General features: G+C 32.5%; 1 protein-coding gene across 3 annotated transcripts in view; it reads left to right on the top strand.

Moving 5' to 3' along the window:
- LOC118192399 (bcl-2-related ovarian killer protein homolog A-like) overlaps nt 1-18738 on the top strand; it is a 233342-nt gene that overhangs the window by 42149 nt on the left and 172455 nt on the right. For all 3 annotated transcript variants that reach the window (XM_085819119.1, XM_085819117.1, XM_085819118.1), the window contains exon 3: nt 9305-9608. In XM_085819119.1, coding sequence (XP_085675245.1) covers nt 9305-9608 — 304 coding nt within the window. The remainder of the gene's footprint in view (nt 1-9304; nt 9609-18738) is intronic.

The following is an 18738-nucleotide window of genomic DNA, read 5'->3' as shown; positions in this document are numbered from 1 at the left end:
TCATGCTCGCTGTAGAGTCATTAGGTTGTTTCTGGATGCAGGAAACGTGAAAAATGAGCGAAGCCCTCGCCGGTGTGCTACCGTTATACTACAAAGGTCTTCTGGAAGGAGGGAGAAAATACCTTATATAACCCCTCTTTTAAAGAACAACTGGGAATGAGGGGACTCAATCTCCAAATCCTCATGGTGATAAATTATTGTCCACCATCTATGAGTTTGGGCGCCACTTTTAGAGTCCTCAGGTTATTTTGAATTAGGAGACTTGAAAATGTACAATGTCCTCTCGCCGCGTCTCGAACCAGACCTCTTTAAAGCGCGTCGAGTATGCTTCCAATTACACCACAAGACACGCGAAAAGGAGGAAGAAAATACCTTGTATTGTAATTCCCTATTCTTAGAAATGGACCTGCAACATGGCGTTAATGCCGGCCATTCCACATCTCGGTGGTGAATGATCTTTTGCGCTCCATAATAATAAATTATTCTGTTCAAATAATTAAACAAAATCTGTTTAAGATACACTGTTGTATTAAAAAGTTCTCAGATTAGGCATGGTGCGTGCTAACAAATGGTAGCACAAGGTTGTACTATAGGGCTATAGGCTGCAGTAACCTTTAATCTTGGTAATGCCGTGAGCCAAGAAAGTCGATGTATTAACGTCAGGAATTATTATAGTGGTGGGTTTAGTCAGATTAGCGTTTACATCATGGATAAAAACATGAAACATGCAATCATGTGAAATTCAGCGTCAGACTGTGAAACTGGCTGCAAAGTTATTGAGCATGCTTCGACGAGTAATCGTCCGGAATGTTTTGAGTTGCACAGGTCCTTCAACGTCGGAGGAATGTCCCTCGAAGACGTGAAGTTATCCTTAAGACGTTCAAAGAGCGTCATTCCCTAAAATGTGGAACGAATTCGTAACTTTTGCATGCTGAACATCGTAAGACAATCAGCGACATTGCAGACATTGTCGTTGCGTCGTATGAACCATTTTCTAAGTCTTGGATATGGGATGTTAACATTTTATTCTCCATGATATTAATGCATCTTGTCACCAAGCACTGTTCATTTGTTTAGTCAAATATGGCAAAGCAAGAGAAGTCTATCTGCCTCAAAGGGGAGGGATACTTTACTGAAGGGCTTTCAAAGGGAAACTTAATGTTCAAAGGTATTTCAAAGATATTAGACATGGGGAAAATCATGAAAACACCGATACAGTTAATCCGTTCTCGAAACCCGATTAATTTATTTACATTTAGATATCTTACCTATTCAGCCACTGGTAAGCTTGCATTTGAATAAATTATTCCTGAATGTTAATTTGTCATGGTTTTTTCTTGTGGGCATTTTTACGAATTTCTGAAAAGTATTTAATACAGATTAAGAGTAAACGAATTATTGAATAAAAATTTTTATAACTTACTTTAACAATAAAGCCTAGAAGATATTCGAGAACTTTAAACTATAATATCTTTGCGCAGTAGTATGTGTAGGAATGTTTCTGAAATCACTTCCAAGGCACAAAATGTAATGCAATCAATATGCTCGTTACTCAGTTGCGTAAATATTACTAACTGACGAAATTACTTGAAATTTCGTAGGAGAGTAGGACTGACTAAGGACATAGAATGTTCACAAGCGTTCCAATTAAAATCTTGTTTTAAAGGGATACCTCAAATTGCGGCACTTATTTTCAATTTACCGCGATTCAAATGCTCACTTGGAACACCAACTACGTACCTTCAATCTCTTCAAAACATTCATTTCCAGTTTTTCCGTTTAAAATTCAACAGTGATACATGTAGATCTGTTCAAGTACTTGTGGCTGAACTTTTCCGCTTAAGTTAAACCAATTAATTTATTATGATACATGGCGAATAACGGAAACTTTTTTTTGAGTGCGCAGTGAGAACTCAGCAGTATCTAGATCTAGTTGCAAAAGTAGCTAAATTGACATCATTGCTACTGATTAATTTTGAAAGCTGAGTGTTAAAAGCGTGACGTTGTAGTTCAAGGTCTGTTAATCCACCCTCCCGTTCTCGATCTGAGTGTCGCGAAGCATCCATTCCGAGCTAGGGTTACGATCATAAGAGATCTAGGTTAGTGTTTGGATTGGAGTATAGAAAAATTATTCAACTTTGTACAGATCTGCAGTCAGATATTTTATAACTTTCACTATATTAAGTGAAATTAACTTTTCATAAAGGTGAGACTAAATCTTAAATTGTTTCGTATCCGAATTCTAGATGATTTTCGAATTTCTTGAATCCATCATATAAGAGCAACTATGAGAAGAAAAACTTATTTAATATTAAAAGTTTTTATGTAAAGTAAAACGTTTTACTACATTTTTGATAAATACATATACATTTCTAACTTCTGTTAAATAATTTGGGCTACTTATCTTTGCCGCCTAATGGTTGGCAATAAGCAGATATGTCTAATGGTCGGCAAATAATCGCCTGATACATAAAATAAGACTCAAAGTAATATAAAATATTATTAAAGCTATAATTATGTCATTAAAAGTGTTCCCCATGTAAAGCATATTACAGAAATATTATTCGCCTATTGAAAATAAAACTTATTTATTCCGTGAGCAGGTTTTGTAAATCAATAACTCTTCGTGAAAACAATTCCTTTTAAATTATTAGTGCTCCTACATAGTTTAAATTGGAGGTAGATTTTATTTATCAGGATGCTCGTGTTTTTCTTTAATAGATTTTTTATTCTAGTACTTCAAAAATTTCCTTGACATGCTTTAAAAATAATGCAGTATCTTAAATTTTGACACAATTATATAAAATAATTCCTGAAGAAAGTAAATAAAGTTTAGGGTTAAAAAAATATAAGTTGTACATAAGGAAGGATGCGATGTCTTTTAAGAGACTGTATTAACTCAGAGACTAGTAAAGTTGCAGGAAAATTATGTAGCATAAACGCGTTTCCCAAATCCAGCACTGAGAAGATTTAGGGCTGTGGTACTTGTCGGAGGAGCATGACTTTGCCGTAATCAAATAAACCAGACCATAGCATATGCCATCTCTCTGCACGTGAGGTAGCGGACGCCACTGCGCATATCGTAGCAGGAACTGTATATGTTTTGACAGGCTCATTGTTATAAAATAGTAAGCCCTCCGATTCTCTAACGAATCAAATAATGCTTTGAATTAAAATGACCAACCAATATTCCTGTGTCCTGTGCAATGTTCAGTCCTTGTTTTCACGAACGATCAGTCTCAAGTAAATTTTTGATGTACTAATTTGATCGCACTTGTCGAGCGCACAGAGAGGACTTAACTATTTGTCTGTTCATTGTTGAGGTAGAGTCATCGAGAGAACAGAAAGAACTAAAATATTTTACTGCTCAGTGATCTCTCTCAGATTGTTTTGGATCAACTTCATTTTCGAAAATATTACTTGCAAATATAAACACTTGGAGGGTTTTGGTCACTACTGCGGGAGTAACTATCAGGTTATCTTGTGTTGAGTGGCGGCAGGTAGCGTATCTGACTCCTTATAATGATTGGGTAAGGTTGTGAGGTTGCGTACTTTTACTGCATTTTAACTCAAAACATTATTTATTACAATTACGAGAAGCTCTTTACACACACACACATATATATATATGTATATATATATATATATATATATATATAATTCATAGATAGCATAGATAGGTATTAAAAATGAATTAATGAAAAATGAATTTTAGTCCTTGGTAGTGTGAGGAGTCTGCTAACGAAGTTCTCTTTAGTCGAGAGTACAAGAGCATCGTAGGTCTCTCTAGTCGAGAGTTCAGGAGCATTCTTCTGATGTTATTCCAATGGCGAAAATCTTCAGACTGAATTAGCCAAGCCTCCTTAATTTTACAGTAGCATTTTACATCCTCTGATTCGTTATACCTGGAACGATATCAGAGGAAAAGTCAGATCATTGGTTCATCACCCCTCCTGAAATCCAGAGGCCTTGACAACAGACAAGGTGCAGAACGTTAAAATATCCTGATACTACAGTCTGTTTATTATAAGAAAAGCTCTCGCCAGTTAGTCTGCAGCTGCCTATTGCCGTAGAAACGAGCCTCGACCCATTTTCCGTAGGGGTGTCTTGAAGACGAATGATAAACTGTTTTCCCCTTCAGCCAACAGTCGCCAAAAACAAAATAACAATAAACAACCCTTTGTTCGACTCTATTTGAAATATACTAGCCCTGTTGATATAGCGACCGCCACCTGCCAGACACTGTAACGGGGATGTACTTCTCGTATACAGACAGTAGTCATGAAGTTATGTCTCTGCGATGTCAAAAACATGTCGTGTGACACATCGTAAAGGCTGGGAGCAGTGAATTGCAGGAAACGCACACACGATTGACTTCTTTGTGGTCCGCCGCACCCTGACTTTGATCAGCTAAGTGCATCTGTAGTGGTTTAAAACTGAAATATCAAATTTAGTGTCATTTTCATACCCAGATATGCATATTTTTAAACGTAACCCTCTTTTTATAGTTATATTTTTTGCAATCTCAGCTGGTGTTGAGGTTACGATCATTATTTTAATAATTCGAAATGGACGAAAAAATAACCAAAACATTTAAAATAAAATGTGTTATTGTATTATTAAGTTCTGTTTCCTAAATAAGAAAGTACATAATTATTATTTTTGAAATACCCTCAGCTGCAGCTAGACGTCCACGATACACTTTTTCCCTCTTTTGCTTTCATTTTTCTTCTCCTTTTAGACCATATGACCACGATGGCGATGTCATTGCTAGCGCTAGGAATAATAACTAAAGTAAGAGTAAACAATAACTAAAGTAGACAACTAATGCATTAAAAATTCATTCTTCTCATTGTATCTTAAAACTAACATTAAAACATTGCGCAGAATGCAAATCATAAAATTAGGTCGTAATAATAAAGCTTATAACATACTAATAAAGCGTATAACATCCTATTCCACTGTATTATTGGAATCTTAAAATTTACAGTTTTAAATGTGTAAATAAAAAAAAAATAGCATCTTACCTATTTTCTAAAATAAAAGTTTTAAAATTTAGGATTCCGTTTTAAATGGCTTTACAAATCGTTGTCATACTTAACTTCAAAACAAACAATAATTAAACACTATCATATTTTCCAGTGTTTCCAAATACTGTATTAGTATTTTTGTACGCTAACAGTCCGTATAAACTTTGTGAATAAACATACCAGAAGACAAAAAAAAAAAAAAAAAAAAAAAAAAAAAAAAAAAAAAAAAAAAATGTTGAACCTTTTTCACAGCTCCAAGCAGTAACAATTTTTACAGGTGAAGATATTCAGAGCAAATCATTCTGATACTTTCATCAATTTACATACGAAATACAAATAGTATGGCGAATATATAAAAAAAAGTATGGCACATTTAACACTGCGTCCACGGCACACGCATTCTTCTTTAATAAAACATGTTTTGAGAAGTCTTTAATCATTACCATTTTGTTTCATTATTACATATCGAGTTTCATTTCCATATAAGCGTAATTCAATGCAACTATATGGGTGGGACTAACTTAGCGCGAGCTCGATCCTGTAAATGACGATCCCATGGCGATAACCCATGACGATCGAAAGATCCAAGATAACTTACTGCAGAAATCACTGCTCGCAAAATTCAGTTCCGTATTCTATTAAATATTTAATATTTTAAAATTTTTCCGTAAGTGCTAATAATTAAACGCTATTTGAAGACAGTGTCCTTTAGTTTATACATTTCTATTAATAACGTACTAATTTGAAAACAAGAGCATCGTCGTGTATGATAAATATATATGAACCTAGATGTATTTCAGTTTTGCACTAAAACCTGTTATGTAGAGTTGCATATTATTTATTTTTTCTTCCATTAAATTTTGTTTTCTAGTGATAAACGTAGCATATTTATGCAAAGTGAGCAAGCAAAAAACAATTGCTTGTCTTTTGAAATTTCAATCTTCTCTGTAACTGACATTTTTAACCTTGATTTATGATAAAGAATCCAACTTTCGAAATTACCTCACTTTGCATTCTGGCATTTTTATTTTATTTATTTATTAGTCCAAAGGGGCAATTTTCCCAGAAAGACTATTAATTTCGTTTTGGCATTTTGCGTTGGTTCACTATAAATGGCGGTTCACTTTTCAAATTATTGCCACCAAATATTATCGCCCTATATTATATTTAAAGAAATTAAATAATGAAGAAACTGAATAAATGTATATATGTTTCTCGCATTGTGATAAAACAACGGTACCTAGAGCTATCAAATTATGAATAACGCGAGTTTGCACCCGAATATGGGCATCTGGAAGCCCAAATTTGGAATTTGGAATTTGTTTTATCATATTTTGTAAAACTTTAAAGAATTTTTGATTAACAAACTCAAAGATTTAACAGCGAGCAATGGCAACACTTTAAGGAAAAAAAAAAAACTTATTATTTCCAGTGCGTGAAACTGTATCGGAAATTCGAAAGATATGCTCATTTTAAATCTATTTTGCAATATTGCTATTAAATTGAATTTTATGCTTTAAGTGCGAAGAACATGATATTTAATAAATAAATTAACACACAAAACGTTAAAAAAGAGCCCCTTAGGGCGTACTTTCAGATTTTCATTTTTCATTTATTTATTTTGTCTTTTTCTGATGTATTAAAAATTCTTCGCATAATAATAGTGAAATCATATTCATTTCTCGTAAAAATACATACTTCGAAATTTATAGCCGGTGAAATTTTTTTAAAGCTTTTTTTTGCTTTCTTTCGTATTTTAAACTATGTTTAAAACATTTCTCGCAGTCGAAAGTTATGAAGTGCAAAATCGTTGAAGACAGGGCAATTGATTGATGTCTAAGTCACTTACAAAAAATGCTACATATTTATTCCTTTTTATTTCGTGTTTTTTTTTTCTGGTACAGTTCAACATGACTATTATGAAAGATGACGGCAAAGAAATAACCATAAAAAAGGGGGTGTTCATAAGCATTGCAAAAACATGTAACCTGCTGACCAAGGACGTCATTTTCCACATCAAGCTTGGAATTTTAATGATCGTCATGGTTGTTAAAACTTATCACATTGAAAATACATTTTTCTGCAGACATTGTCGTGAAAGTTCATTGACTAGCGTCAGAAATTAAAAGCAAAAATGAAATATGTGAAACCACTATCTGAATGAACTGCGTATTGCCCCGACTGTAGATAATATGCTGTTTTTTTAAGTGGAATTTTGAAAACTAGTTGTTTTAACATTAAAATGCATAATAAGATAATTTATAGTTTATTTCTGAATCTTCACTAAATTTATTTACTTGGTTTCTGCCAAAGTATGGTATTTATATTGCAAACAAATCGTTGTGAATTTTGTATATACGTACATATCATGTTATTGAAATAATATGCTTGCAGTAACTCTTGTATAATGCAACATGAAAGACCTGAAGATTGTGAAAACCGCCAGAAAAATAAGGTTAGAGGGCAAGCCCTTAACGAGATAGTGCCAAGCTAGCGATAGTTTTGGCAACTAATTTTGTTGCCAGATTTGCTGAGAAATCTATCAAAGTTAGCAACATTTGGGTCCGCTCCCTGTACAACTGTAACTGGTCCTTCTGCATAAAACTGTAACTGCATATTCCTTCCAGGAATTTCCAAAAATTGAAAGTACTGGAAATTTCGCGGCGGGGAAAACTATATAAGACATAAGAGAGCAACGGTTTTCGGTTTTCAGTTCAGAGTTCAGAGTATTGAGAAATCTCCGTACGAGCTTCGCTGTTTAAATAGGCTTTGCATTATTTTATGCTTAACTTGCGTAGTTATTAGTGGTAATCATTGATTGGGCTCTGTCATACTGAGAAGATCTGTGAGAGCACTTTTGTGAAAGGTTCGAGCACTGTGAGGTGTTTATTTTGGGAAAATACATTTTATCAATCTGTCATCGTTTCTGTCTGCATTGAATCCATTACGAACCGCTACGCATGTAAAACATTAAATGCATTTCTTCCATATATCGTTATAATTTAGTGGTTAGTACATCTAGCTAGCAACTGATAGGCCTTGAGTTCGATTCCCAGTGAGGACACTATTGTTTCCAAAACTCCTATTCATAAGGAAAATCCGCATATTTTACAATGGCGCCAAAATTAAAATGTGGTGTATCTCGTAACAACTTTTTTAACTGACTAGCTGGAGTTTCCTTCATTCGAACTTTAAATGAAATTGGGAGAATGTAAGGAATTAAAGGCTTGTAGATGTTTTGGCGGTGAATGGGTCAGGACATTTAATATATATATAAAAGATAAAGTTCAAGATGAGCAAAAATTAAGATTATTCTATCTAAGGAATAAGGTGTGGGGGGGATATTTAAGAGGTCTCAGCATATATATGTGTATATATGCATATATAAAGACAAAAAGTAAGAAATCTAGAACTCATTTTACACAAATATCCCCTAAAAAGTGAAACCCAATACAAACAAATTTCAAAATCTTCAACAAATACAAAATAGGAACTAAAGAAATGTGAAATTAAACCCAAAAATTATTATATAAATATTCATCGGACTTAATAAAATCATCAAATTTTTACATCGGACTTAATAAAATTCCTCTTCTTTATTTTATTTTTCTGATATTGGTATAATTTTTGAGGTATCTATGATTTTTGGGTTTTAATTTCACATTTATTTGGTTCTTATTTTGTATTTGTTGGATATTTTGAAATTTGCTGGTACTGGGTTTCACCTTTTTTGGTGGCTTATTGTAAAATGGGTTCTAGATTTCTTTCGTTTTGTCTATCTATTTTATATATACGCACACACAAATAAGTTTTCTTGAACGTAATACATCAATTAAAGATCGTCACGTTTTACGGGATACTTAAATAATTAACCATATTCGTATATAGAGTTCGGAACTAAATGAGGTTGATTTGGATTATATTACTTGCAGATGGAAGGAACACATAATTTTAACCTGTAACAAATATGCTTAAATCTGTAACAAATATAAATATTATAGTACGAGAGTTCTGTTTAAAGGAAAATTTGTTTTACGTGAATTGTGTTGCCATTGCAATAAATGTTCACTAATATATTTTAAGATAAACTAACAAATAAAATAAAATTTAAAAAATGTTGGAAATTTTAACTTCATAATCATTGTTTCATGAAATGCAGTTTTTACCTTTTATTTGGTGATCTAAGCCTATTATAATTACTGCGCTAAAACACTGTTGAAATATCAATTTGAATATACTTTAAAAAAAACCCTCTTTTTTTTTGTTTCCCCCAGGTTGCTGGCCAACGAGCTGGAGAATTCTCATCCGAAGCTATTCCAAAGCGTAGCATCTAATCTAGGATTACATAGCTTTCCTTCCGAAGCTGTTGTACATAATGTGTTCGCTGCTGTTGCCGAAGAGATATTCCGAAACGACGTGACCTGGGGTCGTATCGTTGCTCTCTTTGCCATGACAGGTGCTCTTGCAATGGACTGCGTTAAAACCGGACATCCAGAATATGTCCTCGGCCTGGTGCAAAGGATGGGCATATTTGTCGAGAGTGACCTCGCACCCTGGATTTGTCAACAAGGAGGATGGGTAAGTATTTGAATTTCTTTTAGCTTTTTTAACCACTTTCATTTTCATGTATGTTAATGGACCAAGTAAGCCATACGACGTGTGGGTTGAGATAGCACGTGCCCAAGCTTTGTACTGATGATTGTATTCAGGTTTTATACGATATTCTGCTTAACATTATTCTTAGCGAAAGCTAGTAATAAACTGATGTTATTAAACACAAAAGAACTCGTTTCTGCACTATTTTTTACTCTGTCCGTACAGAATCTATGGAAAGTAGAGGATTATTCAAAATTATTCTCAATTCACTTCATTGCATTTTTTAACTGTGTCATATAAAATCTCAAAAGAGGAGTGTTTTTTCTTTAGATTTTTTAACCACATTAAGGCATTATGAGTTTCTAGCTATGTATGCTCCAACATATGCCTTGATGGACCAGCTATTTTTAATTTTTTCAAGGAAAATTGTCTATTGCGTTCATGACCCGGTTAACTCTTAAACAAAATGAAAATAGCTACCAGTTTGCCTTCACGTTTAATATGTCGTTGTCTCTAATAATAACATTTTAAACTTTTGATTTAAAGTGTGAAATTCATGAGACATCCTTTTAATATTAGCGATTATAATATTCTTTAGAAGACTACAAATATGTTTAATATTATTTAAGAATATCACTGCAGGATTAACATTGAGTTAAGTTAGTTCATAAGACTTTTAACTCATAAGACTTACAAGACTTTTCAGCAGTATATAAAATTAATAGTTGAAGATATTATAATTTTAATTAATCCAAACTGTTACGTTAAGACTCGGTAGAATAACTAGCATAATTATGTGACGCCATCCGTTGGAGGTTTATAGTAGCGGTAGATTTTCCATTGTAATCCAAATATGTTCATCATTCCATTACTTCCTGTCTATTGAAAAGGTTTTGTAATTGGAGTACAATTCGCACTCATAACATGTGATGCTGTCAGGATTTTCTAGGCTGAATGTTTTTCGAACACGAGTTCGTGGGAGTAATTGTTTTTCACTTATGGGACCGAATAGCAGCAGTTTTTGCTAGTTTTAATTTAGGCTTAATGTTTCTTTGTAAGTACGTAATGTTTTCTACTTTTCAATATGAGCTTTTAGCCTTAAAGTATTACGAATTATGCCATGAAGCATTTTGTAAAGCACATAGCGAGCAGTTAGCTTTTTCGACACTTTCTTTTTTTGCGATTTTCTAGATGAAAAATTTTTCTTTTACGTCTTTCCCTCAGTGCAAATTTGTCTGAATTCTTATTGCAATGTTACATTTTTTTGCGGCAATTTAAACATCGAGAATCATCTTTTGATTTATTTCACAATCTATCTGTGATTTGTTTTTATTAACATAAAATAAGTCTTTTTGCTCATACTATATGAATTCTATTGATTTAGGCATTTACTGCAGTACACTTTAATAAAAGTTAAAAATGAGTTTTACTAATTCCGTATAATTACATAATCCGCAATAAACAAGTTACAATTTACATACAGAAACCTACGCAGTATTTTAGAAGTGGCTTTGTATTTTCTAGCAATTTCATTTTATTTTACTGCCTTAATATTTTTCGAAAAGCAAATTGATTAAATGTGATTTATTCGTTGCTTAGCATCGAATGTTTTTTTTTAATTACCTCTTGCTTATATCAGCTACTCCTAAGACAAAATGAGATATTAATATTGTATTTGTAATTTTTTTAGTTTGTAATTGTTATAACTTAAAAATGATATAAGAGAAAGATTTTAAAATTGTAAAAATTAACAGATTGTGCATTAAATGTTTGAAAAAAAGACATTTTAATACTCTAAATAAAGGAAATTTTGTGTTACTTATTTAAACATGAATTTACTTATTTAAATAAAAATTTAGGGCTAATTTCTAACTTCTTACATTCGTTTGCAAAGTTTCATAAGTTTTAAAGAAAGCTAATACCTCTGCGTGCATTATATCATTAGACAGTTGCCAGACAGATTGTCTCATTTGTCACGTTATCGCTTTGTAAAATCCGATGATCACTTTGTCATGAGAAATTCGTCAAGATTGCGTCATTTAGCGTGGTAAAAGTAATTTATCTAAGCCTTAAATATGCTTAAATATAGCTTACAAACAGGATATTTATTTCTCAAATGTGTTGTTCTTTGTATAACTATCTGGAAAACAACTGTGTCTGCCTTTTGTGACAGTTGTAGTTATGCTACTTTTTATTGAACTTTGCATATGTTGTGCTTTTTTTTTTTTTACGGATAACACGTTTATGGTAATCGTTGTTCAAGAAGGGCAAACGGGCATGTGTAGCCAAATGCGTTTACTCCTTTCGTCTCTCTATGCAAAATTATTTAGTTATTGCAATATTTTAAACATTGTCTTTACTGTTGCCCTGAAATTGAACCATACTGCACTCATAAATCGATCCCATATGTGTTCAGCATTATATAAAATGTTTATGACATTAACTTAATTGCTTTGTAAAGGTATTCTGCATTTTCAGAGCCAGGAAATCGGCTATGCCCTTACTGATATTCAGACTACTGATGCGTAGTCTTCCGATGCCTAGTCGGATGTGCTATCAGTTACATTACGAGAGCATACGAGGAAGACGGAATAAATACTTAGATTCTTCCATGCTAAAGGGCGACTGGGAAGGGGGAATGGGACAAAATTAGTTAGATCCAACCGATGACGGACTGTTGTTGGACAATTGGAAGTCATCCTAGAGCTATTGCGTTTTTCCGCAATGGGAAGACATAAAATATAGCTACCGTATCTCGTAGATTCGAAACACGGGTCTTTCGACTTCTAGTCGGACGTGCTGCGAGTTACATCTTGAGAACATGCATGGGGTACACAATAATTCCTCAAAACTTTATAGATTGTATAATGTAAATGTAACCAAAAAGATCACTCAAATTGCATTGCAGAAAGACTTAATTCTGCTAAGTTTCAATTGTAAACAAATGTGGCTGCTATGGCAAAAAAAACATAAGGCTTAGCCGCACTTAAACAAATTTTAAATTGTTAATATTTCTACAATTATTGCACGCACCTTAACTAAAGGCATAAAGACCTTAACCGGAAGATAAGAACCACATATTTTAATCATTTTCAAAGCGAAAAATGCACAATTTGGCAATATGTAAGAATAAAAACTGAGCTCACTGAGCCAAGTAATACAGCGGATATATTTATATACATCTAATGCGGACGATTGCAACCAAAATGGGAGATGCACAACTACACGCTGTAGCAGTCCTAAAAATTTCAACGCTGTGAGGCAACTGGTTCTTGAGTTATGCGAGATATATATACGTACCTACGTACAGATGTCGCGAAAAAATCTCTTCTTATTCCATTTTAAATTAATTTTATAATCCGTTTGGAGAAAAATAGTCTTTTATTCTGTTCTTATGTACAGATGTCACTCAAAAACATCGTTAAATTGCATTCGATTGAGGTCAAAATGGATATTTTCGTTGAAATATGAAACCTGAAATTTTTCGCGATTACAATACTTCCTTTACTTCTTAAGTAAAAAAGCTGGGGTCGTTAAAAATGATAAAAATTACCCAGTTCTGGAGATCTTGCTCTGGTGAAAATTTTAATTTAATGATTTATTTAAATATTTTTATCAGTATTTCGAGTTTTACAAAAAATATTAGGCTAGATAAATTTCGAAAATATTTGATTAGGAAAACTTTTTAACGAATAGTAATAACTTATTATTAGAGTTTCTTTTATTTTCTGTTTCGTTTAGTACGATAAACTTAATTACTGATAAAATACAACTTTTCAGTATACTGGATTAAAATTTTAAAATTTGTTCTTAATCATTTCAAAAAAATTAAAATAGGAAAACCAAATTAATATTTTCTGTTTTAATGTTAACGGTGGCTGAATTAATTCCCTTGTTAATTTAAATTCTTCCCGTTAAGCGCTTTATTCCTCATTTTTCTTGAAGCTCAATTCGACGTTTCTTTTCTGCCATTTGAACGAGCAACTGAATAATAATGGTTCCAAATTTGTCAAGATGTCATTTTTCTTTTTCTGAATTCTTAACTCCTTCGCTTTGAATTAAGAAAACGCTGAACAATTACTGAAATAATTTTATTTTCTGAAGTATTTTTAGAAGGTTCATTAAGGAAGAAGGAAGATAAGAATGTTTATGAAATATTTAATTAAATTTTTTTTGTGTATGATGTACAGAGCTAAGAATATCGCATGCAAAGTAATTCAAATTATTTACATTTTCATTATAAATTTAATTAATTAAACTTAAATAGTTGAGTGTTCTTTCGTTCAAGAGCTTTTCTCTAGCTGAGATTTAGTACTTGCCATTTTTCATAACATAAAATCATGTTCAAAAATCTGATGTCGCCTGCACATGACCATTCGCCAATTCCATGTTTTGAATACTAACGATCTTATAACGTATCTATTCTTTTTGATCGCTTGTAAACGAAACTTAATTCGTTGTTTTAATAAATGGAGAAACCTCTAGTACGAAATTTTAGATATTAATTTATTAAATATAACTGACCATATGTAAAAACTGTTTTTTTTTTTAAATTTATATCAACATAATCAATTATTCCTGTATTTCGTTTTGTCAAGAACTGTATTTTATTGGGCAGTTGAATAACATGTAATTTAAATGGTTTTGAATTAAAGAAAATTAAATACTTGTAATATATTTAAAATAAATGTTTTGAAACCAATACCACAATCTAATTTTTTTCGATGTTATTTCTAGAGTATCCGCAAATCTAAATTCCTTTTGATCTGCATGTATATATTATCTCTGCGACATTTACGTATTAGTAAACCCGTTGCAGATTCGTATTCTTTGGTAACATCAAATGTACGAGAACTCTTAAGACTAAAGCGAATTATCGCTATGCCTTGTAAGTACTACATAGGCAGGGAAAGGGTGTAAAGAACCCTTTTATTTGAATTGACAGACGACACCACTCCTTTTTACAGAAGCCGAGAATTTGGCTTAAATCAAAGGTAAAGGATTAACTAAGAAGATTAAATCAGCCTAACGGATGCACAATTAGAATAACGCACAAAGTGGTTTTGACCTAAGGTCGGCGTACCAAGCCTAGTGGCGAGAATAACGCAACACTGCAGAATACTATTCACAAGGAAATAATATTAACAATGTGGCATTCAGCAGGCAGAACGCGCTGTAGTTCTATCCAAGCCTTCCTTTAAATACTCTGTTCTTTTTACCTCATTTGAATATCGTGAGAGCTAGAAATTTATATTCAAACAGGAAAATGGAAATGAAGAAGCGGTTTTAACATAAAATAACTTAAGTTAGACATTATACAGTAAGCAATCCTCATGAGTTTTTGAATGACACTTAAGTGAGACCCTATACAGTATACAATGCTCATCAGTTTTGGAATTGCACCTGAATAGTTTCTACCGTACGTTCCGAGAACAGAAACCAGTAAAACAATAAGTCTTTTCGAAATTGCTATTTGCCTTTTGCCTCTTCATCATCAGTGGTAACAAAGAATATCAAGTACATTTTTTAGTAACATGCCTGCATTACAAGAGATTTGAAATTATGCAAATGAAACGCTGTTATAAAAATTCTTCTTTTCTACGGCCTGATATAAATAAATATCTTATCTAGATATAATATAATGCAAATAGTTATAATATGGTGCTGCATTGTTTTAGATTAAACTCTTATTATGATTCTATATTTTTTCACACGAATCTGTTGAGTTCCAAGTAAAGTACCCCTTCCAGTTCATTTACAGTTCTCAGTCATGATATACATGTTCTCAGTCGTATATGCATATACGAGTTTTGAATGCCAAATTTCAGAAGTTTTAGATTATATCATAGCATTTCGTTTTACAAAAATCTGTTCAGAGCTTCAACTAAATTATCACTTCAAGTAAATCACACTTATTCATCATCATTATCAATTTTAGTCTAAATCGAATAAGTTGTTCTCTTGAGACAAAAATTTTAACTATTAAAATTGAAAAGTTTTAGATAATTTTAAATATATTTTTAAAAACTATCATGGATTTCAAGTAAGGTTACTTTCCCGGCTGTCTATTAAAAATTGCTACAAGCTTCAAGTATCACTTCCGGTTATCGGTTAAAAAATGCTGTGGGCTTCAAATAAACAGTAACTTCCGGTTGTTCAAATCAGTTCAATATCAAATCAGTTCCTTACTCGAATGAATTTAGTTTAAATACCGAAAATAGAAATTTTTTGGATGTTTGTTATAAAAAGTCATCGTGGACGAAGAAATCGACATCTACCGGACAGACAAATATTATCAAACATTATTGTAAAAATAGAAAAGCATGTTGTGGAGAATTCAAGATTATTCACTGAGAAACTCACTGTCGAATTTTTAGACTGAAAACATTACTTCCCTTATTAATGTATATACGTTAGAAAGAAGGGATGACGAGTATGCCATTTACCGTTCTTTTGTATATTTTCCAGATTTATTGCGCTACACGGCTTAGTTTCCACATGTAATTTTTTAAAATGCATCATACATTGTTGAGCAAAAATTAAATGGTCTTTTTATAACTCAATACCGCATTACTTTGTATCTCTAAATGGCGTGATAATATTGCCAAATATAATGGCCGTTATTGAAGTTTTCAAATGTATGTCTATTATACGAATAAATACAGAGAAATCGAAGAGTAATAAAAAAAGTAAGGATATACAAAAAATAACAGAAAATAGTAATATTTGAATGCTTTGAAAAGTATGGACCGATGTGGCTTTTGCACAAATTCATAGAAAGACATGGGATTTTTTTTAGTAATGAAAGATTTTATAGGCAGGATACTTACATTTTTCACTTGCAGGTTTAGTTTTAATTGTAACAGAAATATGTACAATGGGTACAGTGTATAAACCGTTAAACTTTTATAACAATACTGGAATTGCACATTGTTAAAAAATGCCATATTTATCAGCATTATTTTAGTAATTTTTAGAATTTCTTAGTTTTCTATGCATCTTATTTATGTCGCTGTGCTCTAAGTTGTTCAGGAAATATCATATCACATACAATATTTGTAAAAAAAAAAAAAAAAAAAAAAAAAAAAAAGTAGAGGTTATTTCATCTGAGGCAACAACACAGTTCGTGTTGCAATGCAAACGAAGTTAAAAAGTCTTTGAACTATTCGGCGTAGTATTGCATTTTTTGAAAAGAAACTCTACTTAGTTTTCTAAATTTTTGCCCTCTTATCCCTTGTTTTCTCGTATTAATATGATTCTTTAATGTAAACGTTTTCAAACAAATGAATTTATCATAAACGACGCGAAGACCAGTGAATGCCAAATACCAAAGAGGCTTCCCAGTGACTCCGTGAGTTATGGGAACAATGGAGCAAATGTGTGGAACTCTTTGAGCGTGTATATCAGCAGCTATATTATGAGATCTCGTATGTTTTGCTATCATAAACTGAGCTAGACGTTAGAAGAATGTTTAGAGAATAATCCCTGTCTTAACGCATGACAAAGTCAGGAGAAAGGCGTAAAGAACCCTTTATTAACTCGAATAAAGTTCACAAAATGGCACCAACTCGCCAACACTTTTGCTTCACTCAAAAAGGTAACGACTAACTTAAAATTAAATGACTTTAAATTTAGCCTAACGGCTTCGCAGGTTAATTACCGCGTAGGCTGGCTCTGACTCGAAAGTCGGCTTAAACAAGTCGGCCGTCAGAGAAATCTAATCGCTAGGAAATGAGAGATAGCAACGTAGCTTTCAAGCAGGCAAAACATGCTCTGAATTCACCTTCAAAAAAAATTCCTTTAAATACTAACTTCTTTCTACCTCATTTGGATACGATCACTAATTCATTTACATTCTGGCAAGAAAGTGTGAGTAGAAAGCGAGAGCGACTGGAAAGTCTGCTTCAAAATAAAATAAAGGGTGAATTAAGTAAATCCCCACAATATTCATATACAGTGTCTCACAAAAGTGATGGGACATTTGTGCTTTACAAAAGGAAACTGTAATAAAATAAATTAAAAAACATATAAAAATGTTTTGTGGGTGTGTTTCATACTTAAATTTAGTAACAATTATTACATAACATACATTTTCTCAAAATATTAAAATATTAATTAAAAAATACAATTGTTTGGAACGGAGCAAAAAATGGCTCACATAAGTGATGGGACACCATTAGATGCTACTACATACTACAATAAAAATATTTTTGGGTTTTTTTATTTTTACTCAAAAGCAATTGGCAATAATTTATAAAATCGTCTGCAGTATTTCTCTCCAGTTTGTTTTGGAATTTTTGTGTTTTTTAGCTCTGTGCAGCCATGAATGCTAAACGAAAAGAAACTTTGCTTGAAATTCGAAAATTAGTTATTAATTTGCATATTGAACGTGGAAAATCTATTAGAGAAACTGCTGAAACAGTTAACTTGAGTCATTCAACAGTTTTCAGTATCATTAAACGATATAAAAGGAACCATATGATTCAGGATAAAAGAAGACCTGGCCGATATATAAGCTATCCGATGGAATAAAGCGAATTATCGTTCGAAATATTAAAAAAAATCCAAGAATGAGTACTTCTAAAGTTGCTGCTGATTTACAAACATTATATAGAGTAATTGTTAATCCTGAGACTATTCGGAGAGTAATTCGATCTGCTGGATATCACAGTAGAGCAGCCAGGAAAAAATTCTTCATAAGTGAAAAGAATAGAAAACTCAGATTGGCTTTCGCAAAATCCAACATAAATAAGAATTATGATTACTGGAATGAAGTTATATTTGCTGATGAGAGTAAATTTAATATATTTGGTTCTGACGGTAGAATCTTGGTGTGGAGAAAACCCAGGGAAGAATTTCGCAAACATAACTTAATGCCAACAGTAAAACATGGTGGAGGAGAAGTTATGGTATGGGGGTGTATGTCGTCCGTTGGAGTAGGTAATCTTGTTTTTATTGACAGTATAATGGATCAGCGCAAGTATATTAACATTTTAAATCAAAATTTGAAATCTTCAGCACGAAAATTGAACCTTCATAACGATTTTAAATTCTACCAGGACAATGACCCCAAGCACACTGCTTTGAACGTTAGACTCTGGCTGCTGTATAA

The sequence above is a fragment of the Stegodyphus dumicola genome, chromosome 6 (genome assembly GCF_044657685.1).
Source record: "Stegodyphus dumicola isolate Sdum_Otavi_A_Nest chromosome 6, ASM4465768v1".
Lineage (NCBI taxonomy): Eukaryota > Metazoa > Arthropoda > Arachnida > Araneae > Eresidae > Stegodyphus > Stegodyphus dumicola.
Note: the sequence above shows the minus strand (reverse complement) of the source record. Positions and strands in the feature narration are given on the sequence as shown.